The 26,418-nt window shown below is 35.9% G+C and overlaps 4 protein-coding genes across 8 annotated transcripts; 3 read left to right on the top strand and 1 right to left on the bottom strand.

Annotated features, from left to right (window-relative positions):
* Nucleotides 1–1,975: 1,975 nt before the first annotated feature.
* LOC127938833 (transmembrane emp24 domain-containing protein 10) lies at nt 1,976–5,538 on the top strand. Its single transcript, XM_052535731.1, has 5 exons — nt 1,976–2,344; nt 2,876–2,996; nt 3,113–3,186; nt 4,179–4,305; nt 4,390–5,538. The coding sequence occupies exons 1-5, from the start codon at nt 2,159–2,161 to the stop codon at nt 4,509–4,511; spliced, it is 630 nt and encodes a 209-aa protein (XP_052391691.1). The 5' UTR covers nt 1,976–2,158; the 3' UTR covers nt 4,512–5,538.
* Nucleotides 5,539–6,394: 856 nt separating this feature from the next.
* Nucleotides 6,395–10,897, top strand: LOC127938739 (translation initiation factor eIF-2B subunit beta). Its single transcript, XM_052535568.1, has 8 exons — nt 6,395–6,682; nt 7,565–7,685; nt 8,364–8,515; nt 8,599–8,762; nt 9,581–9,676; nt 9,833–9,970; nt 10,073–10,139; nt 10,711–10,897. Exons 1-8 carry the CDS (start codon nt 6,511–6,513, stop codon nt 10,866–10,868), a joined length of 1,068 nt encoding a protein of 355 aa, XP_052391528.1. The 5' UTR covers nt 6,395–6,510; the 3' UTR covers nt 10,869–10,897.
* Nucleotides 10,898–10,989: 92 nt separating this feature from the next.
* LOC127938738 (zinc finger CCCH domain-containing protein 14) lies at nt 10,990–19,389 on the bottom strand. 2 transcript variants are annotated; one of them, XM_052535565.1, is made up of 17 exons: nt 19,213–19,389; nt 18,809–18,851; nt 17,244–17,358; nt 16,908–16,948; nt 16,311–16,470; nt 15,903–16,212; nt 15,647–15,813; nt 15,440–15,537; nt 13,986–14,114; nt 13,822–13,899; nt 13,248–13,407; nt 12,764–12,963; nt 12,420–12,561; nt 11,860–11,996; nt 11,702–11,778; nt 11,302–11,408; nt 10,990–11,205 (listed from the first exon to the last, which is right to left on the bottom strand). In XM_052535565.1, exons 1-17 carry the CDS (start codon nt 19,246–19,248, stop codon nt 11,202–11,204), a joined length of 2,004 nt encoding a protein of 667 aa, XP_052391525.1. In that variant the 5' UTR covers nt 19,249–19,389; the 3' UTR covers nt 10,990–11,201. The 2 variants fall into 2 exon arrangements, with proteins under 2 accessions (XP_052391525.1, XP_052391526.1); XM_052535566.1 differs by having other exon boundaries at nt 15,903–16,209; nt 19,213–19,374.
* A 540-nt stretch (nt 19,390–19,929) lies between these two features.
* On the top strand, nt 19,930–26,392 carry LOC127938788 (regulator of microtubule dynamics protein 3-like). 4 transcript variants are annotated; one of them, XM_052535656.1, is made up of 12 exons: nt 19,930–20,328; nt 20,457–20,613; nt 21,899–22,039; nt 22,136–22,445; nt 23,102–23,204; nt 23,354–23,414; nt 23,499–23,574; nt 23,677–23,754; nt 24,858–24,956; nt 25,034–25,087; nt 25,800–25,880; nt 25,963–26,392. In XM_052535656.1, exons 1-12 carry the CDS (start codon nt 20,175–20,177, stop codon nt 26,026–26,028), a joined length of 1,380 nt encoding a protein of 459 aa, XP_052391616.1. In that variant the 5' UTR covers nt 19,930–20,174; the 3' UTR covers nt 26,029–26,392. The 4 variants fall into 4 exon arrangements, with proteins under 4 accessions (XP_052391616.1, XP_052391617.1, XP_052391615.1 ...); XM_052535657.1 differs by having other exon boundaries at nt 20,454–20,613; nt 23,680–23,754; XM_052535655.1 differs by having other exon boundaries at nt 20,454–20,613.
* Nucleotides 26,393–26,418: the final 26 nt, after the last annotated feature.

The raw sequence follows: 26,418 nt of genomic DNA, 5'->3' as shown, positions 1-26,418 counted from the left end.
ATTTGATGCTCAAAAAACATTTCTGATTATTATCAATATTGAAAACAGTTTTGCTGTATTAAATCATTTATAGAAATCTTTTGAAACATTTTAAATGTCTTCACTCACTTTTAATTGCTTTAATGTATAATGAATAAAATTATAAATTTTTCTATCTTTTTAAAGAAAGAGTGGTATTATTGTTTCCAGCAACAAAAATAAAAATAGTAAATGTTTCTTGAGCAGCAAATCAACATAATAATGATTTCTGAAGGACCATGTGACACTGAATCTTCTCTTTGTAATCAACAAAAGATTTGTGAACGATTGCACCAGTGATTTAAGTGGCCAAAAAGAGGTGCCGGTACTCTATTATAGCCAAAAAAATATATATATTTTCTGTTTTTTTTTTTTTTTTTTTTTGATGACTCCCCTCATCCCCTGAGGTAACTACTATTAAAGGGGTTTTATATACAGCAGTCAACAGGCGACCTTAATAATAAATCATTTTATTAGTTTGTGAATTTGCTTGAGCTAGAAAGAACTACTGAACATAAATAAAATGTGCAAAAGGATTTTGAAAAAATACCCTTAGAAAGAGCTACTGCATTCAAACTGACTCAAATGATTCGCGAATCCGCTACGAACTCCCGAACTGATTCAAATGATTCGCGATCCCGCTCCGAACTCCCGAACTGATTCAAATGATTCGCGATCCCCTGACTCAAATGATTCGCGAACCCAATCCGCGAAGCCGCTCCGAACTCCCGAACTGATTCAAATGATTTGCGATCCCCAAATTGACTCAATGATTCGCGAACCCGCTCCGAACCATAGACAGTAAAAGAAATGGACACAGCGACCCCATTGGAACTCAATTGAGACAAATGAAGCCCAGTTTTAGCGTTTTTTAGCACTTCCGTTTCTGACGCGCAGACTCAAACGAAGCTTGACGACGTCAGCAACCTGTCTGACAGATGTAAATCTTCTAGTGGCTGTGCGTGCAAACTGCCATCGTTAATCTTGCAGAGACGGCGAGCTTGAGCGGGGAGTTCTTTGGCGTGAGTGAGCAGGAGTAAGTATTCTGATTAATTATTTTGTATAGTATTTTAAAATGTAACGCCAGTACGCCATATTAAGTTAATTGCCTGCGAGCTTCTCCTCCTGTCTGTACGGTAATGTGACAGAGAGCCGAGTGGTTATGACGCAATCGTTAGCCTATTTTTTACAAAAACTGTTTATACGGGGCCATAATGTAACATAGAAGGTAATGGAGCCCTTTATACATTGTCGTGTATCTTTAGAAATAAATAATGGACAAACAGAGTCTTTAAACGCCTCAGATGTAAAGTTATTCGCTGTCAAAGTGACGCCAAAATGAATGGGAGTCAATGGGAATGCTAACGCAAGTGAAGTTCTGCTAAAAGATGGCAGCCCCCACCCGACTTCAACTTCCGGTCGAGTTCCTTGCCCCTTGCTCCGAACTCCCGAACTGACTCAAATAATTCGCGATCCCGCTCCGAACTCCCAAATTGACTCAAATGATTCGCGATCCCCAAACTGAGTCAAATGATTCGCGAACCCGCTACGAACTCCCGAACTGACTCAAATGATTGGCGAACCCGCTCCGAACTCCCGAACTGACTCAAATGATTCGCGAACCCGCTCCGACCTCCCGATATGACTCAAATGATTCGCGAACCTGCTCCGAACTCCCGAACTGGTTCAAATGATGCACGCTCCATACTCCGAACTAGGAAGAATTAGGAAGCATGCATTGTTAAGGGCGTTCTGAAAAGCGGCAGTGCAGGCAAATGATGAAAACCTTTATTAAAACAGATGTCCAAATGAACTTAAGGGTACGCTAAAAGCACGTTCTGGGCGCACGGAGAGGTGGCGCTACACTCAAGAGCTATATTTGGAAGTGCCGGTACTGAGTACCGGTGCATACCGGCCCACTTAAAGCACTGCATAAAACGTCTTAAGAAGTAAGAGCATGGAACATTTTTGTACATGTGCAACGTGTTTTTAGGAGGTCTGTGCTACTCCCTCCCTCTCCACGAGCGGGCGCTCTAAAATTTACAGAGCACCGAAGAGTCAGTGCGCATGCGCGGAGACAGAGCGCAGGCGCAGTGCGCAGCTCGACCCGGGCCTGCAGTAGTGGAGCGATCAGCTCGTCATGGCGCGGATCCGTGTGCTTTTGCTCTCGCTCTTACTGTCGTTTGTGGTTCAGTCCGTCGTGTCGATCTCATTTTACCTGCCGGTGCGCAGCAGAAAGTGTCTACGGGAGGAGATCCATAAAGATGTGCTCGTTACCGGAGAATACGAGATCATGGAGCAGCCGAACACGAAAACCAACCTGAAGGTGACGTCACGCCACACATCAACCGGATTAACGATTTAAATTTTACCAAAAACAGTTGTATTCAGCGGTTACTTTACGCTTGATTCAAATGTTCAGTTCGCGGTTCTGTGAGTGTGTTTAAACGCAAGGCCTTGTGTTTGTGCTACATGGCGCTTCCTGGTTGGACGGCGATTGAATGGTCCAGTATACTTCGGTTTTAATAACATCCAGCTGGTTAAATAAATCAAATGAGTTGTGTTAACGACGTTATGCCTTTATTCAACAACACAACGTGTGTAAAGAATAAAAGTGAATGTATCTGTATGTTTCCACCCGCATCTCATTCAGTCTTGTAGTAACACGTCAGTCTTAACGTTACTTTCACACTCAAAGACAGAGAAAGTGTGCATGGGTTAAGATATATAAGTGAACAATTACTGAGCAGTGTTGATAAAATCTTAATTTAATGATAATATTTTTGGCCTAATTTATAATAAACATGTAGTAATCTGTTTGGCCTTTTCTGAATATCAAATGTTTTGGTACTGTTAGATCACAGACTCTTCTGGACACATCCTTTATGTGAAAGAAGAGGCAACTAAAGGCAAGTTTGCCTTCACTACAGAGGACTATGACATGTTTGAGGTGTGCTTCGAGAGCAAGTCTCCTATGGGTGAGTGTTTGACACTTTTTAATAGCACCTTGGCTGACATATGTTCAGTTTAAAGTGATAATATGATGGTCGATATATACAAATCTGTTTTTTCATTACGTTTTTCTTGCATTCAGGAACTGGAATGGTTCCTGACCAACAGATCAACTTGGACATGAAGCACGGCGTTGAAGCCAAAAATTACGAAGAGGTTTGTTTGCATTGTTTTTTCATGCTTGAAAAGTAAGTTTCTCTCAGTTGCTCAAAAGTTTGGGGGGTTTTTTTATGCTTTAAAAAAAAGGTGTATCTTTTTTCGCCAAGGCTTTATTTATTTGATTGGAAATACTGTAAAAATTGTAAGATTGTAAAATATTATTACCATTTAAATGTATTTCTGTGATGCGAAGCTGAATTTTCAGCATCATTAATCCAGTCTTCAGTGTCACACGATCCTTCAGAAATCATAATAATATTCTGATTAGCTGTTCAAGAAACATTTATCATCCCCACTGTTAAAAAATATTTGTGCTGCTTAATGTTTTTGTCTTAATATACTGTGTGTGTGTGGATATATATAGGGATGCATTAAGTAGACCAAAGCTGATGGTAAAAACCTTAACATCGTTAAATGCAGTCAAATAATTTCTGTTACTTCGAACTTTCTATTTCAAAGAATCTTGAAAAAGTATCAGCTTCCACAGAAATATTTAGCTTCACAACTGTTTTCAACATTGATAGTTTTTTAAAGCATATTAGAATGATTTCTGAAGGATCATGTGACTGAAAAGTAAAGTAATGATGCAAATTCAGCTTTGCATCACAGAAATAAATTACATTTTAAAATATATTCAAATCTAAATCAGTTATTTTAAGTTGTAGTAATATTAATTATTAATAGTAATTACATTAAAATACTAAACTATTTTTTCCATAGGTTTCCTTGACTAAAAGTTAAAAAAAAAAAACTATTGGAATTAGAAATCTTTTACAATATTCTAAATGTCTTTACTGTCACTTCTGATCAGTTTAATGCAATTTAATTGCTCAATAAGACTAGTAATTTCCTTAAAAACAAACCGTACCAACCGCAGACTTTAATATGGTCGCATATATTGCATATTTAGATTATCTGCACAGACTGTTCCAGGTAGATTTGTAGCTGTTGGTTTGATTAGTCAGTCAAGTTATTCTGCGTTTCTTAAGATTGCCAAGGTCGAAAAACTGAAGCCCCTGGAAGTAGAACTCCGTCGGCTGGAAGATCTTTCAGAGTCTATTGTCAATGACTTCGCCTACATGAAGAAGAGAGAGGAGGAGATGAGAGATACTAATGGTAAGCACCAACTAAAAAACATCCCACTGAAGTTTAATGTCCGCTCCAAGCATGCAAAACGAATCATCATGTCGTGTTTTGCAGAGTCCACCAACACGCGTGTGTTGTACTTCAGCATCTTCTCCATGTGCTGTCTGATCGGTCTGGCCACGTGGCAGGTCTTCTACCTACGCCGCTTCTTCAAGGCCAAGAAGCTCATTGAGTAAAATCTGCCTGAACAATCAGGGACCCAGAACTTCTTCCTCACACCAGATCCTCCGGCCCCTGACATTTTGCTTTGCCTCGGTGATTCAATCCGGTCGCTGCGGGGTGACCTGAAGTTTATCGGGAGTGGACGTGCATCAGGGAATTCTCTGGGAAGCGAGTGATGCTTGGCGGCCAAATTGTCCTTCAGTGCGTGTACATTTTTTGATACAGGCTTGTTCAGTATCATTTGGAAAAAAAACCACCCAGTTTTTCAATGTTTTTTTTTTTGCATTATTTTCTTGTATTTATACGAAATAACACAAGCCCCTATAACTGATAAAAGATATGCTTCTGTGAGAGAAAGTTTGTGGTCATTGAATGTGTGTCAATAATTACTTTAATCTGTTTTGCCGATTATTTGGAAAGATAGAATGATTGTTTCTCATGGACAGATTGTAGACTGATGTGTTTAGCTGTCTATATTATTTCTGTAAAGGCTTATGTTAGGTAATGCAAAGCCATTGAAGAGAGAGATCTCACATCAGAGCTTCACGCTGTCATATATCATTCTTTCTTTGAGAAATGTACTAATTTTTAAGCAGTTTTATTTTGAGGAGCACAATCTTTTTTAGTTTGCTTACTATGGGAACGTGTGAGTTCATCTGTGATAGAAGTCTTGCTGATTGTTAGTTGCTAGTTTCTCCACAGACTGAATAAATGATCAATCCAACTGATCAGATCCAACAGGGTTAAAGGTGCATGAATCGGGTTTGATTTGTTAGAGGATCTACCTGTATCTGACAGATCAAACCAGACTGTCATTTTTCATTTTCTCTTCTTTTCGAATGGTTTTGTGGAATAGTGGTTACACGTCCTGGGTTTGGATCAGATTTATTATTATTAACTGCAAGTGGTTTCATTTTGTTTGTTCCAGTGTTCAATCAGTTTGAACGGCAGTGTTTTTGATTCAGATTAATTTTGGTGAAAGTGGATTCGGGAAATATACCGTAATTGGCTCGTCATTCAATAAAAATTGTTAGTAAAGTATTGTGAGTGTTTGTCAGTTACTAACAAATGAGGTTCATTACAGCGGCACATTTCATCTGGATGAGAGAATCTGAACATCTTAAATGAAAATATTTACGTTTTGAACAAAGACATTAAAATAGACCAACTATTAAATTAACTAAATTCTAAATAATATTGTATATAATAATTGTAGCCCAGCATGCTTTATTTAGCCACATAACAATATTAAAATGATAACATACAGTGCAATATATGTAAATGTATTTATATACTTACACATATATAGATGCATTAAGTAGATCAAAGTTGATATAACATTGTTAAAAATAAGTAAATGCTGTCAAATAATTTCTTTTCCCTTTTCTTTTAAAAAATAATCTTGAAAACAATAGTTATCAGCTTCCACAGAAATATTAAGCAGCACAACTGATTTCAACATTGATAATAAATGTTTTTTAAGCATATTAGAATTATTTCTGAAGGATCATGTGACTGAAGACCTAAAATAATGATGTTGCAAATTCAGCTTTGCTTCAGAGAAATAAATTACATTTTAATATATATTCAAATGTAAATCAGTTATTTTAAGGTGTAATAATATAGAGCCAACTACTTTCTAAAATATAAAAAAATATTACCAATGATGAACTTCAGTATTATAACAATTATAAACCAGCATGTTTTATATAGCAATATATTAACATTATAAATAATATACAGTGCTTGGAACATTTTAATAGGCTACTTCGTGGGTTTTTACATGCAACAATTTGTTATGTATAATCTATTCATGAGCAATCCAGAAGATATTTGAGTGAGTGAAGGATGGACGGTTGGTGGGGCTGTTACAACACAGTCCTGATCGCCGTTAAATAGCAGAAGAAGAGCAGGACTCATGACCCGGAGGAGGTTTCTGTCCGGTTCCGTGAGTGTTCAAGCTGTCACGAGAAATTCGTTCAGAATCGGCGCTTAACTGTGACATCGGTAAAAATGCCCGGCGCGGATAAAGAGACCGAGCTGTCCGAACGAATCGAGTCGTTTCTGTCCGAGCTGAAGCGCTGCGGCAGCGGGGCAGGATCCCCCCGGGGCTCCGCGGAAACCGCCCGAGAAACGACCGCTTTACTCCGCAGAATCACCGCGCAGGCCCGCTGGAGCAACGCCGGTGAGTGAGAGCTCGAGATCGGATCAGAACCGGAGCGCTGTCCGCTGTTCTAAATCAGAACCCCATCGCTGTTCCAGATGCGCATGCTTGTTTTGATGGATACACGACTTCAGTTACATCACTCTCTGTCTGTTGTTTAGTGCTTCACGTGACTGTGGTTTACAGCAGAGCTTCTCAGTCTTTCAGATTTTATATTCCAAACATGATCATCCTTATGTGAGGGACCCCATGCTAACATTTAAAGTAAAACGTTCCAGCTTATACAGAGAAAAATAAATGTTATTAATATGGTCAAAATATGAAAATATGATAGGATTATTTTGCTATTAATTTAGATGTTTTCTACTTACTGTAGTACTGTACTGTTATATTTAGTTTATTTGTTCATTTTGACATTTTATTTTGAATATTTACTGTAATATATTTATTGCAACCATTCCTTCATTTTAATAGTGGTAATCAAATATTTATTTAAATTTTTATTTATAATAATTTTAGATTTAAATGTAATATTTTAATATAATTTTTATTAATGGCACTTTGATGTTCACATTTTTCTTAATATTAATCTAATTTATTATTTTAATCTAAATGTTATTTTAATCTAAACGTTTTAATTATTATTTTAATCTATTTTCATTACTTATTAATGTACTCAATTTTAATAAAAATGTACTTTGTGTGTGTGATATATATATATATATACACACACACACAAATAAATACATTATTTTAATCATATTTTATTTTTCTAAACACTTTTCTCACTGACCCCCAGCACTTCCTGGCGACCCCATAGGGATACCCCAGTTTGACACCCTCTGGTTTACAGGATCTTGAAGTCTCTGGTGTGTTTGTGTGTTTATTAATTTTTTTCCTCAGGTGATCTGATGGAAATCATACGGAAGGAGGGCAGGCGGATGACAGCAGGACAGCCGTCCGAGACCACTGTCGGTAACATGGTGCGCAGGGTGCTGAAGATCATTCGAGAAGAATATGCAAGGTGAGGCACTCAAGCTGGATCCAAATTAGCCCTTATAATTTAATTCCCTCTTCTAATTATTAATATTAGTTTTTTTTAACGAGATAGTATTGCATCACATCTGCTGTTAACTAGGCTCAGAAAACAATGTTTATGTTGGTTTACTATCCAGACTATCTCTAAACCACTTACTACATCCATCTTTTATTTTTTAGAAGTAGTATTTTCAAGTTATAATTTCCATCATTATCTGATATGAGTAGTAATGGGTATTTTTTAACGTCTGAATAGCCAAACTTCTGTAATGATGGCATTAAATCAAAACAACAGCGGCATATAAGCTACTTAACTGCTTAGAAAATGTATATTTTTGATATCCTTCTTTCATTATTGATCGAGTTTTGATCTCAGTGATATTTGCACTGATAAAGCGATCACTTTTAATCACTCCATCAGATTAATATGCGCAGAATATCGGAGCCGAAGCACAACTTGCGTAATGACTGAAACGATGTTCCTCCACAAAATAACGTGCAGTTTCATGCTTCAACCCCTAGAGCGACAACTACACAGTGTGGTTTAAAAACTGACAAATATCAGCATACTGGTTTTGGATCATGATAGTGAGTAAATAATGACAGATTTTTCATTTTTAGGTGAAGTACCTGAATCATCTGGGTATCATGTGTCTCTCCTCAGGTCCAGAGGCAGCACTGAAGAAGCAGATCAACAGGAGTCTCTGCACAAGCTGCTGACGTCTGGAGGATCCAGCGAGGACAACTTCAGACAGCACTTCCCTCATCTCAAAGCCAACGTCATTGAAGCCATCAACGAGCTGCTGACAGAACTGGGTGAGAATCCATGGATGCTAGATCATCAGAAGCTTTTGCTTTTTCAATATTCTTTTTAAGTTAAATATGCTTGTTATTTTTAGAGGGCACCACAGACAACATCTCCATGCAGGCACTGGAACACATCCACTCCAACGAGGTGATCATGACCATCGGCCGCTCCAGAACAGTGGAAGCTTTCCTGAAAGACGCAGCGCGGAAACGCAAATTTCACGTCATTGTTGCAGAGTGTGCGCCCTTCTGTCAAGTGAGCAAATATTTGCATCCATTGCATTTTACTTAAGCGGCTCTAAACCACTTCTCATCACTAGCAAAATAGTAGAACCCATAGCCAAGAATTAACAACAATATTAAATAATAATGCATTAATAATTGCTTTACATAACGTTTTAACACAATTATAATTATTAATAAATAATTTTTTTTTAATTATGTTGAAGTTAATGATAAATTAAAATGCATATGATTTATTAATTTAATATTTTATTCAATTGATATTTAAAATTATACTTCAAAAAAATCATTATCATGAATACAATTAGTTCTTACTATTTAATTAAATAAGTACTATATTATGCTTGTATAATTATACTATACTAAAGTTAAATGAAGCATTTTAATATTAATGCTTATTAATAAACACTAGATTTTACTATTTAATTTGCATAAATATTTAAAAGATTAAATTATCTGAATAAAATATTATCTAAATAATTTAATATTATTAGGACTTTTTATATTAATGTTTTAAGAGTTTAACATCACATTGGTCTGTTTTTAAGCAAGTGTATTTAATGCTGTTGTAAAAGTTAAATGAAGCATTTGAATTTGATTAATGCTGCTTATTAATATACTTTTACTATTTCATTTTTATAAATAATTAAATTTTTATTTAAATATTATATTATCTAAATTTTATATGAATAGTACTATTTTTAGTTTTTTGAACTTCATTTAGTTTTTTTTTTTTTCAGCAAGTGTATTTAGTGCTGTTGTAAACTGAGGTCCTTCGAGGTAACTTGACTAAATTAAAACTTGTCTTTTTTTTTTTTTTTTGTCCATCAGGGGCATGAAATGGCCACAAGTCTTTCCAAAGAGGACATCGAGACAACAGTCATCCCAGATGCAGCCATTTTCGCTGTAATGTCAAGAGTCAACAAGGTGAAACAAAGGACTGATGTGCAACTCCCCAACAGAATAATCCAGAACTATCCAAAATTCAAACAACTAGAAATGTTTTGATTTCAAACATCATTTTCGTCAAACAAAGACTCAAGTTTCAGGTGCCTGTCTGAATCTCTTGCATGTGTTGTTCAGGTGATCATCGGCACACAGACGGTTCTGGCTAACGGGGGTCTGCGGGCCGTTAACGGCACACACACACTGGCTCTGGCTGCCAAACATCATTCCACTCCCCTCATCGTCTGCGCTCCCATGTTCAAGCTCTCGCCGCAGGTATATGACACCCCCATTACATGATTTAGTAAAATTAATATCAGTAGAGAAGATCTTGTAAATGCTGCTTTTGAGGTTTAACTTGAATCTTTGTTGTTGTAGTTTCCTAATGAGGAGGACACGTTTCATAAATTCGTTTCACCACATGAAGTGCTTCCCTTTACTGAAGGTAATGTCACTCAGCAACATTTTACCCCTATGAAGTAACTTTACAATTAATTTAAGGGTACAGTTAGAAAACCCTCAAATAAATAGCACACTCTGAAATTGTCAACTAAAAGTTTAGAGTGGAAAATAAAATAAAACCTTTAATGAAATGGTTGACCTGAAAATGAACATTTCCTCACCCTGAGGTCATCCAATATGTAGATGAGTTTGTTTCTCCATCAAAACAGATTTGGAGGAATTTTGCATTACATTACCTGCTCACCAATGGATCCTCTGCAGTGAATGGGTGCCGTCAGAATTAAAGTCCAAACCGCTGATAAACACAAAGTAATCCAAACCACTCCAGTCTATCAAATGTCATCTTGTAAAAAATGCTTGTTAAGTGAAAAGCACCGTTATAGATCATCTTAAATATTGATGTTTCTTAAAAAAAACACCTCTTATAAAATTCTCATTGTGACGGCACCCATTCACTGCAGTGGATCCAAATCTGTTCTAATGAAAAAAACAAACTGTTGTTTGTCTATGTTGTTCTATGGACATATGTCTTGAAATTAGTTTTCTGCTTCCAGGTGAGATCTTGTCAAAGGTCAACGCTCACTGTCCGGTATTTGACTACGTTCCTCCAGAACTCATCACTCTGTTCATCTCAAACATCGGTGGAAACGCTCCGTCATACATCTACCGTTTGATGAGTGAACTCTACCACCCTGAAGATCATGAACTCTAGACTAGAAAATAAAGAATCTCTGACTCGCATGTTTGTCTGCACTTTGGTTTTCAAAACTGAATTGAGTGAATATTTAAGATACTTCTCCATATTTTCAGAGTAAAGACAACATTCGTGTGTGTGTGTGTGTATTGTCTACGTTTAATACACCAAATATATTCTGCAAACAGCTTACAGAAACTTGCAATTTATAAAACTCAGAATTTGTTTTAAAAAGTAATCAAAAAAACTTAAGTAGAACAGAAATGATCCGAATGACGTCAGAAGAGACAAAGCTCCAGATGAACCACAGAAACACTGCAGCTCAGTCGTGACCATTCACTTGAGTGTTTCTCAACTGGGGGAAAAGACACAGACAATCACTGATTACAGAAGTTTGATTCACAGGTACATATCAAAGGCTTGGCTACAGTCGTCTGTGAGTTTGTGATACCTGTTCTGTGTTTTGGTCCATTTCAGAGCACTTCTGGGTGGCACTGCAACAGCTGGATGGTAGAAAGTACAGCCCGCTCGCTTACACTGCGCCGCAAATCTACACGGCTGCAAAAAAACAAAAACAAGGGACATGCATATGAACAAAAGTGTATTTAAGAACTTTTAAAAAAGTTAAAATGCGTAAAAATATAGAAACTAGGTTCATAAAACCCAAAAATTGGAGTAACATTCACAATAAGAACAGTAGCATGAGAGGATTTTATGTTGACATTAGGTTTTTGATTTATTTGGGTTTTTATCTTATATTTTAAAGAAGTTGAAGTTTTTAACTTAATAAACATAATAAAAACAAACACAAATAAATCCCTCAAAGTGAAACAGGCTGATGTAATTCTCACTTTAGGGTGGTAGAACGGACAGTCCGGCTTTTTACATTCTGGGAAGAAATGGCAAACGCTGCTGGCTGGAGCTGGTTCTGTAGGGTCAAAGGTCACAGGTCAAAAGTCAGCAGCCATTTATAAGACATTCCAATGTGTTTAATCTTCGTCTTACACACCAGCTCTTGTAGGGTTGCTGTTGAGTCTGCGGCTGACGTGTGTGAATGGACAGTCCACTTTGGTGCACTTGGAATCAAACTTACAGTTTGGATGAATGAACAGACACTTGTTGCCAAATTTACAGTTGGGAAATATTCTGCAACAGAACCAAAAACAACATATTTACACAATATGCATCACTATGTACAACTATGGATATATCTAATTATTAATTTATTATTAATTACTCATTTCCAGCACCACCGATAATATCAAGAGAAAAACAAACAAAGAAAAGGTTATAAGTTAATGAAAAAGAAAATCAAAGAGTAAAATAATAATAACAAAACGGAGTACTCTGTTGTTAACTTGTTATAAAAAAGAGGGAAATATAAAATAAAAACAGAAAATTAATTGTAAATCACAACAAGGGGAGAAAAAAATTATCCTCCCCAAAAAAAGGATTAAAAGAAAAAGAAAAAAAAAGGAAAATGGAATAATAAAAGTGTAAAGATTAGTCGGTTGAGTAGTCCTCCATGCTGTGAGTTCGGTGGGGTTTATAGTGGGAGTTTGTTCTCACTTGCACTGTGTGTTGGGGTGATGGTACACACACTCGTCTCCACTCTTGCACGCAGGCCAAAACCTGCAGCGTTCTGGAAGTTTCTGTCGTTTAGTCTGAACTGGCTCTACATCCATGTCCTCCACCTCATTTAACTCTCTATCTGCAGGAGAAAGACAGAGAATGAGCACGAGCAGAGAACAAATATTGAGAGGAATGTTGTCTACAGCTAGAACAAATGATGAGTCGCATGACTACAATTACAACACTTAGTGCAAAATAAACTAGCGTAACATCCATTAGCGCAGATTAAGATTACATTTTATAGAAGATAACTGTATTGTTATATATATATATCGTCTTACCGCCAGTGTTTAGAAAGTCAGTGCCAAGTCTGAGGTGGACGGCAGCTTTGGGTCCATTATTTTCGGGAAGGTCAGGGGTCGTATTGAACTCGTCCTCAGGTTCCATCTCCTGATCTGTGCGGTTTGCTAACGGACTGGGAACTCCATCTAATGTCACGATGAACTTTGGACTCGCTGCTTCCACGACCTCCGCTCTCTCTCTGCAGAGGAACAGAGCACAACTCAGCATTGCATCACAGGAATAAATTACATTTTAAAATATATTCAAACAGAAAATTGTTATTTTAAATGGGAATAATATTTCACGATTTACTGGTTTTATTGTATTTTTGATCAAATTACTGCAGCCTTGGTGAGCAATGAGCATAAGATTTCTTTAAAAAATATTTAAAAAAATCTTACAGACCCCAACATTTGCATGGTAGTGTGTATGTATAAAAATATGGAACTTGATATTGATTTGCTTGAAACCTGTCTGTCATACCTGGCCTGCACCATTCGGGGTGCGATGGGTGTGTCTTCATTTTGATTGACAGCGGTAAGTCTGCTCCTGACTGGTGAAGTCTGTTCAAGCTCCGGTTTCCTCATGACGAATGAACGTGAGTCCAAAGCGTTGAGTCTCGCCGCCTCTAAAACTTGCAGCTCTGAATTAAAAAAAATAATAATAATAATAATCCGATTAAGTACACTGCTGTTTTGATAACCGTAATACGTTATTTTTCAAAGATTCTTTGATGAATTGACAGTTCAACAGAAAATTTAACATTATAAATGTCCTCGTTTAATAAAAGTATTCAATTCTTTATTAAAAAAAAACTTTTGTACTGACCCCAATCTTCTTAATGATAGTGTATATTCAAATATATTCTAAACGGTCAGTTGCTTTACATGCTGATAAGATGGTCTCTTCTTGTCTATATTTGTGTGTTTAGGCAAAGGTCTGGCTACATGAGACTACTGAGCTTCACAGAATGTGACTGAACAACTTCCATAGTACAACTAAAATGTACTATGTAAATCTTTACAGTCAGAGGTCAAAATTAGATCATATCACTCACGGTATTCACTGAGCTGCTCTCGAGTGTCCTCTTCTGGAAGCTCCAACTGCAGACGAGATGCTAAAGCTATGGATTGTGCTGCAAAACACAAAAGAAATCAATTTGTAGTTTGATTTCATGCCCCTTCTGTCAACACAATATTTCTTTAAGCAACAGACACTCACTATTGCGCAGCGTGTCCTGGGGCGTGAGAGCGTGCAGGTGCTCCTGGACCAATCGGATCGCAGCATTATTCATCTCGTCACTCGCTGAACGTGTCCGTGGAGCTACAGGAACCATCTGCCGCTGGGGAACTGGACAACAGAAAACAGAACCAGGTTTATTATCATTATGAAAATGGCAACTATTAAAAGTGTTTCTGTTGAAACAAAGCTGATATAAATTTAGGCTGAAGCAGTAAAATTACTAGCAGTAAATATATAAAAATTAAAATGAAATTACACTTAAACAGTATTATTTAAACTAATAATTATCAAAGCACAAAATTAAGAAGAAAAAAAAAAGCAAATTCGAAATATTAAGAAAAAGACAAGAGTATATAAACATTGCTAAAATAGCATTTTCACAGATAGATTAACAATCACATGTCTATGGGTCACATTACAATTCAATATTTATTAACGACAGTGTCCCACACATGATATGCAGACAACAATATATGTAGTGTGGCCAATTTGTACCGTTGTTTTAGATGAATCATGGATATGAATTAAGAATTGATTTCATACACTTTGGATGCAGCTTCTGTTGTTATGAAATATGTTTTATAAATTAATAATTTAAATAAACTAAACTCATTTTTATTTTAGTATGACTGAGATACTATTAGTTTTTATTGATATTTTGAATGTTTAAGTTTAAAGTAGTGCTGTCAAACTATTAATCGCATCCTAAATAAGTTTGTTTACATAATGTGTGTAATATGTATACTATTTTTGTATGTATTAATACACACACACGCATTTATTTATGAAAAATATTTAGAGTTTATACTTTTAAATTAATTATATGAATATAAATATATACATGGAAATCTTTTCAAGATACATGCTGTGTGTGTATTTTATTTAAATACATAAATATACACAGTACACACACATTATGTAAACAAAAACTTTTATTTTGGATGCGATTAATCATATGACAGCACTTGTTTAAAGTTTTAGTTTTGTTGTATGTTTGTCTTTTTTATTAGTTTGTTTTATTTTATAAAAAGGTTTAATTTTTTTTGTACATCAAGTTAAAAGATTAAAATAAACTATTAAATCAAAATGAACCGATTAAATTACTTAATTAAAATGAGAAATGTTGCCTTTGCAACTACCTGAAATACAAAGTTATGTATTTTATTTCAGTTTGTGTTAATTTTATTTCAAGTAAGAATTTTTTTTAATAGTTTAAATTTTAGTTTTGGTTTTAGTTAACTATAATAACCTGCGTTGTACTAATTAATTATCTTAATTAAATCAAAAACCAATTATTACTCCATGGCCACAACAAAAGCAAATTCTTCATTCATGAAAACAAATTCTTCCATGTCATGCGTGGGGCTCCGTAAATAACTACATGGTGTTAAACTAATTCTTATTAAGTATAATATTAAATGTATATGGTGAACCCGTGTATGTAGTGGTCCTGTTGATGGATTCCTGAGCTTCTGAGATCGCTTTGAGGATCAGATTTTTGTTGGCTTGTTTGGCTGGTGGGAGGGAAGGCCTGCGAAACACACACAAAACACCAAACTATTTCTGAGAGGAGTAAATAATTAATTATTAATAACCAGACTCTAAAAATATATTTTCCACTATTTCACAGAGGAACGTACTTGCGCTCAGGTTTCAATGGTAGAGACACTTTGCTGGCAATACCGTAGTCCTCCTCATCTTCATCATCCTCCTCCTCCTCCTCATCACTCTCCTGTCCGCGTTCATGACTTCTATGAACCCGAACCACTGAACTGGCTACGGGAGCCTTGCGTTTCCGGGACAATTCCTGCTAGAAGGGTTCATTCAATGAGGTGATGAGCTACAGCACCAGCGCAGGACTGAACGGATGCTTTCACTGCATGGAAATTCACTCACCCTGCTGCTCTCCGCTGAGCTCCTGTAGCCCCGGCCATGGCTGGAACCTGACCTTTCCTGACCTCTCGTGACGTCTGAGGACCTGTAAGCGTCCGCAGTCTGTCTTGAAGACTCCAGCACTGGCCGTGCCCTGGCCGCAGTTGAGCGGCTGTATAAAGCCTGAGAGCTCAAGCTCTGCTCCAGGGGGTCGTAGGCAATGAGATCATCATCCAGATCGGGCTTGATGTCAATCACAGCTTCTGCCGACGCCTCCATCAGCGGTTTGACAGCAGATGTGAGTCTGGAGGGTCTTTCAGAAGAGCCTCTGCTTCTAGATTAAATAAATACTGGTGAGCTTGTAGTAATCAGTATTTGCGATTAAGTCAATTTTTAGAGTGATTTGTGGATCCACTCATGGGAATTAAATACCTGGTGCGGTTCTCGTGGGCGGAGCTTGAGACACGCCCCTCCAGCTTATCAGAACGGGAGCTGGAAACGGCAAGAGCACGAGGCTCCGCCCCCCTCCTGTTGTTTTCTGCTGGGATGCTGGACTCAGAGTTTAGAACGGATGGACTGATCGATGTGGGCTCTGCAAAACAAATACAAACATTATTAAACTAACTTAACAACACTACTTCAGTCTGCCTTGGCAACTAATAAAAATCAGTTTAGACACTAAAAGTTAACTGGCTAACTACAAAAACTAAAACGGATATAAAAACAAATTAAACATACAAACTTATAAAACGACTAATGCACACAATAAAATGACAAAAAAATTATAGAAATAAATGCCAATTCAAAATGATAACATTATATAAATATAATCTGAAAATAACACTCATACAGATGGTTTAACTTACATTTTTCAGTCAATAGGTCACAATATAATTCAAAGTTTAAATACAAGACCAAGTTATGTTATTATTAATTGTATTAATGCAAAAAAATAAGGTAAAACTATGTACTATAGAAAGCAAAGTCACATCACATGACTGTTAACATGATCTCCAGTATGAAACATACCAGTTGCTACCGATCGTAGCTTTTCCAGAACACCGTGTAACCTACAACACACACACAAACAGCAGTAACTTCATTATTTATTACTTTCTCAACAAAGTTTTCAACATTGATGATAATAATAAGAAACATAGCTTATGCAGCATATTAGCTTATTAGAATAATTTCTGAAGGATCATGTGACACTGAAGACTGGAGTAATGATGCTGAAAATTGAACTAATAAGTAATAGGCATAAATTAGGCTACATTCACATGTGAATAATATTTCACAATATTACTGTTGGTGAGAAGAAGACACTTAAAACATCACAATGTAAATAGGGAGATTTTCACCTACCAAACGGTGAACTTGATGGTATTGTTGCCTAGAAACAAGGACAGGTCATCTGCCATCTGCTTCGGGTTCTTCTTATTGGCCACCATGACCATGATGTAATCCGGAAGCTCCTCATCTGACAGAGACACATGGTAACATATTCAATCTGATCCGAACAAGGTCAGTGAACCATCACATTAATGCAGAAATCGTAGCATAAGCTCCGGTGAGAAGTGATAAACATGGAGTGCAGAGGAGAGAGCAAAACAAAACACCGGTCACGGATTAGAAGTAAAAAATTAGGATTTGTAAAGAAAAACGTAAGGATTTCAATATAAGCCAAGATGAGACTGGTTTTTCTTTTGCTGTAAACAAAACCTGGTTCTCGCTAGACTAGTATTTTCTCACTGGAGCTTATGCTACGCTTGCATTATCCACTGAAACGCCAGTCTCTGACGAACGTGATTACAGTTTATTAAGTTTTAAATATATTCTTCTTACACAAATGAATCAATTTGGTACAGGAGGAGCACTTTATGATGGATGGATGCACGTTATTGGATTTCTATTGGACTATTGAATCTCAACAGCCATTCACTGCCATTATAAAGCTTGGAAGCGCTGGGACATTACAATATGACCCCGAATGTATTGTCTGAAAGAAGAAAGTCATCTACACCTAGGATGGCTTGAAGGGGAGTAATTCTTGGGCTAATTCTCATTTTGAAAGTCCACGAGTTGATCAACTACCATCTGGTGAAGCGAAAAGCTATGTGTTTTTTAAGAAACAAAGCTATCATTAAGACTATTTTAACTTCAAACCATTGCTTCTGGTTATAACAAGTCTTCTGTCCTTATTAATATTGGTTTCTCCAGCTTTTCCAATTCATAAAACAGCTTTTCACAAGATGTTAACTGATGTGTGTGAAATCACTGGTGATATATTTATCAGCTGTTTGGACTCTAATTCTGAGGGCACCCATTCACTGCAGAAGATCCATTGCAGAGTCTTAATATTTAAGACTACAGTTTACTTTCATGTACATTATTTTGCGTTCTATATTTAATTCTACAATATAGATCTTTTTTAATATTTTATTCTTATATTTTTATTGTTTACTTTTATTTCATAGCTATATTTATGTATATTTTCATCTGTGTTGTTTTCTTCAATAATTGCAATGGAGTGGACCTGACTCACATTTCACTGCTGGTTATATATGCTCTATATAATTGTGTGTGACAAATAAAAATCTTGAATAATTTGATTTTATGCTACTCATTTTGAATGTTAATGTAGCATATTGTAGCTATTATGATTTTACATTTCACAGTGTCTTATTGGATACAGCTGTGCTGCAAACACTTTGCAATACAAATATAAAGTTTCTATGAAGTCAGTCAAGATGCAAGAGTGAAACTATAATTGTTCATCAGCTGTAAGAGTCACTGTGATCCCATTCTTTAAAACTTTCGCTGAATTATTGTTTTGCAGATCAAAAGACTTTCCCGTTTCTGTTATCTCCAGTAAGTGCACTGAAAAAACTGAATTAAATTAATTATGCATATCTGTTTTGAGCTCTTACCCACATAAGCGCCGAGCTCCTGCAACTTTACTTTGATAGCAGTCTGAAAAAAAAGAAAAGAAATGACATTATAGGAGAAAAGACTAAACAAAATTAATCTTCACTGACACAACAGTATTTAACATCAAAAACTAACAACCACCTTTAACCTTTACAAAACAATCTCGATATAACACCGTAAATTATTTACATGCTAATCCCAACGTCCTTTAAACAACACTAACGTACGGTAGTTAGTGAAGATCGCTGATTTACAAATACACAACATAACTCTTTACTGCATTAAAACACCTTAAACGCATTCAATGAAACAAACGAAAAAAAACGAGCAAGAACAAACGCGTAGCAAGCATTCATTAGCGAGCATGCTAAACCGTGTTAAATACGCACTGTAAACATCTCACCCTTATTTTCTTGCTAATCTCAGTTCCGATCTCCATATTTGTTGCTTTGTTGTTTCCCCTCTGATACTAGATACTATTTAAATTAACAGGACACTGAGTAAAGAAGCAGGACAGTTTGCTGTTGCTAGGCCTCTCGTGCAGCGTCTCTATTCATACTGCGCATGCGCAGCTAATGGCGCTTAAGATAATTTTAATTAAAACAAATATATAAAAACAATACATTTTATTATGTTTTTAACATTATATTAAATTGTTTTTTATTGATTGATGATGATTATAATAATAATGTATTATATTATATTTATTTAGTATTTTCGGTATTTTATTTTACTATGTTCTTGATTTTTCTTATAGAAAATGTATGTAACGTAGATTTTTTTTAAACAACATGGATACAAAGACTACAAGAACATGGCACGTGTGTTTTAAACTATGTTTTTACAGATTTCTTCGTCTTGGACAACTTATTTTTCAGTGACCCTTAATATGAATTATTTCTGTAGCCTGCGTAACTTTTATTTATTCGTTTTATTATATTTATTTTCCCTTTATTTTCTGTTTTATTAATATAATATGTCGTTTTGTTAAATTTTTATGTCATTTAATAAAAATAAATGAAAACATTTCACGTATTGACCTCAGCGCCACTCCTCCAGTCCGCCAGGGTGCGCTATAATGCATCTCTCTCTCTCTCTCTCTCTCTCTCACACACACACACACACACACACACACACAAACACACTCATGACATCAGCTGTCAAAGTGCGTGAGTTCGTTGCGATTCAGATATATGGTCTTTAATTCAATAATAATAATGAGTGTGAGGATGAGCCGGAGCTGTGTTTATATCTCTAAATCATGAGAATAAAGAGGAACAAAGTGACTGCGAATAAAATCCGCCCGAAACAAACGCAGATGTACTGATAGCGCAGGATTCGGGGTGATTTTACGGGATTGAAACGATGAGCTGGCTCGGCAGGAACGCAGTGATCGGTCTCGGTGTCAGTGTGACGATAAGCACTGGTCTGATCGCATTATTGATCATTAAAGAAGCTCTCAGGAGGAGAAACCGACGCATGCTGCACAACACGAGCTCCGCTTTACAGAGCGAAACGGGTCTGTACACAACACACATCACAGAAGTTAACGTTAAGTTACATCATCTTTTTCACTTCAGATATGGTCGTGATCACACTAGACACGTGTGTGTGTGTGTAACTCTGATGTGTGTGTGTGTTCAGCAGACTTCGCGGCGGTGAGCGGGTTGTCTTCTGAGCAGCAGGTGGAGCTGAGGAAGACTCTGGACGAGGTGATGAAGAGTGTGTCCAGTCTGAGGAGTGAGATCGCAGATCTGCGGGAGGGTCTGAGGGACATCAGCACCACCATTGCTGAAGATGTCAAGTGGGTGAACACTCTCTTTCTTCTCGGATGCTCGGGTTTAGTTTAGTCTGCATTATAAACTCGTGGGAACGTCATTATTACACAACCAATCTAAAGTTTTTGAACAGTAAGATTTTTAATGATTTTTAATTCTCTTCCGCTCACTCAGGCTGCTTTTCTTTAGTATTGATAAATATCATTACTATTTTAAATAACTGCTTTCTATTTGAAAACATGTAAAAAAGTAATTTATTCCTATGATTTCCAAGCTGAATTTACAGCATCATTACTGTGTCACGTGATCCTTCAGAAATCATTCTAATATGCTGATTTGCTGCTCAAAAAAAAACATTTATTTTACATAAACAAACCTGTGTGTCCATTGCAACCAGGCCTTATCAGAAATGATTAATAAATTAACATTTTATTTTGAGTTAAGAATGACATAGGACAGTGTCCCATCAAGACAAGACTATATTATATTACATCTATTATATTGTTATGCAATGCTTAATCTCTAAGTAATTTTCGAATGGTGTTTGAGTGATGTTATTATTAGTATAAGAGTATGTAGAACATAAAATATTATAGATCTGTAAGAAAACATTTAATGCATCCCGTCCCACATACTTTTAAATCTATGCACTCTTACTCTTATTTAATATTTGTATATATTATTATTATTATTGTTATACTATTATATATTTATTTATTGTCTAGTTCTTTATTTCATGCATATTGTTATCTAACAACAATTACATCTTTAAAATTATACTTACTAATATAGCCTATCCAAACTGAAATTAAATGTTATAGCTTAATATAAATGTAAAAATACCTGAAAAGTTAAATAATTTAATTCCACCTACTGGCATATTATTATTATTATTATTATTATTAAATTGTGCAGAATATACTGTAATATAACAAAGGCATAATATAATACAAAAATAAAATAAAATAAAGCCATGTCTGGATGTTATTCTAAATTTAAAATAAAATGTTAATTTATTAATAATACATTAATTTTTTAATGTTGCATTGGACATGCCGGTTTATATATATATATATATATATATATATATATATATATATATATATATATATATATATATAAACAGATATATGTTTGAATTATTTTGTGGTTATGAGAAAAGTATGTCGTTCCCTCAACATAGAATCTCAAGGCCATGACTTCAGATGAATATGATCACAAGTTACCACGAGAAAATGAAGTGAGGTGAACAATGCTTTTGTCATCTCTGTCCTTTCATCTAATCTGAGTCTCTCTTCTGTCTCTTTCCAGGAAGACTGTGGAGGAGAATCAGAGATCACGGCGGCGACGGCGGCTCATGCCGAGGGAACGCTCTGAATCCATGAGCTCCAGCTCCATTTATTTCAGCGCCAGCGCCGGGGTCGCCAGTCTGTGTGACGACAGCGAGGTCGGGTATGTCTGTGTCATTGTCTCCGGACGTTCGTGTATCAAGATGCCGTGTAGCTCTATAGAGTTTGTGTTTGTGTCAGCAGTTGAGCTCTTCCACAGATACTCCACGGCCTATTCCAACGCCGAGTCCGACTACACAGACAGAGAGATGGATAAAGATGGTGTGGACGACGGGAGAGACTCAGATGAGGAGGAAGAGGAGAGCTGCGTCACGGTGCTCACGCTGAGACAGGACGATTCACAGGCCGAGGAAGAGGACGATGAAGATGCCGGTCTGATGGTGGGCTCTTTAACGGACATTCCCAGCCCTGAACTCACCCTCCTGCTCACCCAGTGTGATCTGCTGCATGCAGGGGACTCTGGGAAAAAAGCAGAAGGGTTCCAGCTGCTGATAGAGAACATTCCACTGGTGAGATACCTACTAATGATAACTGAAGAGATTTCAAACAAATTTCAAACAAATGCTGATAAAATGCTTGATAACAATAATAAATGTTTCTTGAGCAGTAAATCAGCATATTAGAAAGATTTCTTATTATCATGTGACACTGAAGAGTGCAGGAATGATGCTGAAATTTCAGCTTTACATCACAGGAATAAATTGCATTTTAAAATATATTCAAACCGAAGATGGTTATTTTAAATTGCAATAATATTTCACAATATTACTGTTTTTACTGTAGTTTTCATTAAATAAATGCAGCCTTGATGAGCAAAAGACACTTGTTCGTAAAACATAAAAAAATCTTATCGACTCCAAACTTTTGAATCATTGTGTAGTTTTATAGTTCATAAATATGAAACATTTAGTATTTAATAATTTTGTTTTTATGAAGTATTCAATTTATACATGTACAGTTAAAAACATTAAAATTCAAAACATTTCAAATTTAAATAAAAGAATGACAGTTTCTAAGCAAATTATGTATTTTAAAAGAGCACAATTACACTTTCCAAACAACATTTTTCACAAAAATAAGATATGAGAAATGGAATGAAAATTAAATAAAGCAAAATCATATCAACTGTAATAAAAATTGTGTATCTTTGTGTATGTGTGATCAGTATGCTGATAACGTGGAGTTTATGTGGCGACTGGCTCGTGCCTACAGTGACATGTGTGAGACGGCAGACAACAGAGAAGAGAAGAGAAACTACGCAGAACAAGGTGAGGAAATATTACACAGATTGGACTACACTTCCTGACATCATGCTCTGTGAGAAAAGCACTGCAAATGCATCGGAAGCATGTCACACTCTGTCTTTATAACGCAATGTACTTTACCTGCACTGACCTTTGACCTCTTGACACTGAAGGTTATCAGGAGGCAGAGGTAGCGCTGACGAGGAATGGACTGAGCGCTGATTGTCACAAGTGGTATGAAAACAACACAGACCTACTGTACTTTTATTCTGAGATGAGTTTAGATGTCTGTAGTTCATAATATGTCTGCTCTCTCAGGTTTGCCATCCTCGCACACTTGTCTTCACAGAGCGAGAGCATTGATGGAAAACTGAGAAGCGCTCGCGTGCTGAAGGTGAGTCTGTAATGCTTCATGTCGGTGTTACAGATGAACACGAATGTCTTCTTTCTTGAGTCATGTGTTCAGTGACTGTGTTTGTTCTGGATGTTCTGACAGGAGCATTTGGATCGAGCTTTGGCTCTATGTGACGATGATCCCATCTGTTTCTATCTGCTCGGCCGCTGGTGCTTAGAGGTCAGATCTGACTGCTAAAACTGGAATAATTCATAATGCTTGCTAATCCTCCTTTGACAAAGTCAGTAGGATTTGGGATTTTTGCAGAAAATAAGCTCTGTGACTAACAACAGGGTTTTGCTCATTAAGATAATCTTCACAACTTAACACCGCTTTAATTAATTTTGAAGCACAAATAAAGTCTAAACACTTTTTTTTAACCCTCTAGTGCTCTTTTAATTTATTTATTTTTTTAAAAATAGTACAACATCAAATTTTGGCACTTGCTACATGGACAAAGAAAAAAAAATTAACATTATTCAAAATGGTGAAATATCCCTGAAAAAACATTGGAAATGAATGGGAAATGAATTTCATCTAGTGGAAAGCGAATATTTTGAGATTTCAAATTCAAATTTGGAACATGACTTGTTCAGAGTTATGGCTTTGTTTAGTTGCAGTTTTACAGTAAAACATGTTTTGGAAAATATATATTTCAAATATTAATTTTTTTCATAAGTTTAAACTTAACTTCTTTTTCGTTCACTTTTTCACCTCAGCAATAATCAACCCAGGGTCTTCTTTAAAAAGAGATCAAACTTAAGTCAAAATTTACTGCAGTTTAACTTGGAAATAATTTTTTTTAGGTCTATGCTCAAAAAGTGGTAAATGTAAAAAATGGATTATAACTACAGCAAAAATATAATTAAGTACTATGAAATTCCCCCGAACAGTAAAATATTAAATAAAAAAACATTTGAAGTAAAAAAATTCTGTCATTGTTGATCAGCACATGAGAAGCACCGGAGGGTTAAAACAGAAATCAGAATGCTAATGTTTGTATCTTAATATTAAGTTTATATAATAAAGCTAGGCAATAATACAGTTAAGATATTGTGAGAATATAATCACAGAGCTGAGATTTGCTATGATGATATTTGCAGATGAGTTTAACCTGTTCAGTGTGATGATGTTTCATAAATATATAAATTACCTCTGTAATCACATTTAGACACCTGTTAGCAACCGTCGATTTTAGGACGATGGAAGCAAAAGTAAAAAATGTTGCCACTGTTAGCCGACCTGTAATATCTGTGAGATGCACATGTTTGTGTGTGTTGTAGGGGATCTCTCTGGGTCGGTTGGAGAGGAAAACTGACGCTACGATTTCTGAAACTCCTCCCACATCCTCGCTGAATGAAGCTCTGGAGAACTTCCTGAAGGTAATGACGAGACTCATGTTCAGCTTTATCAGCTTTCATCAGACTCGTGCTGATGTGTCTGATCGTCTGATCTCTAGGCGGAGGAGTTAAACCCAGGCTTCTCCAAAACAGTTCGCCTTTACATCGCCAAGGTAAGCGTATTGTCTATAATGGCTTAATTCTTCAAGATTTCTTTTAGGGCAAGACACTACAGGTGAGGCTAATAGATAATAGACATCACCATACTTGAGCATTTCAGTACATTAAGAAAATTATTCAACAATAAACGTTTTTCACAAAGGTGTTGTTTAAATATGTAAATGATGCATTATCTAATTCAATTTGCACTCATTTGCATACTTTTCTATAAACAGTCAGGTTCAAAATTGTTTGATTTTGTTATTGTTATTTTACACAGTGGATTTTAGAGATGTTTTTTTTTTAATCACTCCATAAATCAGAAATCAGTTTTTAGGAATTGAATATTAAAAATAGGCAAATTATATATAAACAAACATTGTTGGGGGAAAAAGAAGTGGAGATTTCTAACTCATTTTGAAGCAACTGTATGCACGGTTTTTACCTTGAAATATCAGTTTCAGGATCATTCTGATTGCATAGTGACTTCTAATAAGGCGAATGCTTTGTTTCCCAAATGACGGTTCTGGAAGAATGTAAGTTTGGTGAGTGGATTGCTTTACGGCAGCTGGAATATTCATGACAGCGAATTCCACTCACTTTACAATGTTGCAAAAATACACAAAACAATGGGGTTTCCTGCAGTGTCTTGCCTTAACTGTTCACCTAAAAATATCAATTCCACTCCTTTAAAAACTTAATTGAAAACGATGCATTTGTTTGCAGTGTCATAAGGAGCTCGGAAACGAGTCAGAGGCCAGAAATTGGGTCCATTTAGCTCTGAGCACACCAGCAGGAGCAAATGAGGTGAATTTGTGCTCTTCTCAGTTTCACTAGTATTGCAGATTTGAAGTTCTGTGTTTCAGATTAAAATGATTTTTTCTTTCAGGATTCTGAAAGCGCTGCTTTACAGGAGGAGCTGAAGGCTTTGATTGACAGCAGAACTGATCTATAAGCAGCATGAATCATTAGGGAGGGATCTAATGTAAACTAATTTAATCTTTTTACATTTTACCTGATATGTGCACTTTTATTTATTCAGTGTTGTTTGCAATGGATGTGCATTATTAAAATGTATATTATCGTTTCAGTAATCTGAACAAAAATTCTAAATATTATACATTAAAATTAACTTCACATATCTCCTTCAAAAAACACTGCACTTCATTCCTAAAAAAAGATGATGGTCTTCGGTAACTCAGAGTCCTAACAATCATCACTTTTATATTTATACATGCTGTGAAATTAATCAATTACAAAATGCTTGATTATTAAGCAAATACCTAAAATATATGAAAATAAACTTAATTGCCTCAGTATTTTGCTGCCCTTCAATTGTTTTTAA

This window comes from Carassius gibelio, chromosome A20 (assembly GCF_023724105.1).
Source record: "Carassius gibelio isolate Cgi1373 ecotype wild population from Czech Republic chromosome A20, carGib1.2-hapl.c, whole genome shotgun sequence".
NCBI classification, from domain to species: Eukaryota; Metazoa; Chordata; class Actinopteri; order Cypriniformes; family Cyprinidae; genus Carassius; species Carassius gibelio.
This window is presented reverse-complemented; position numbering and strand designations above follow the sequence as displayed.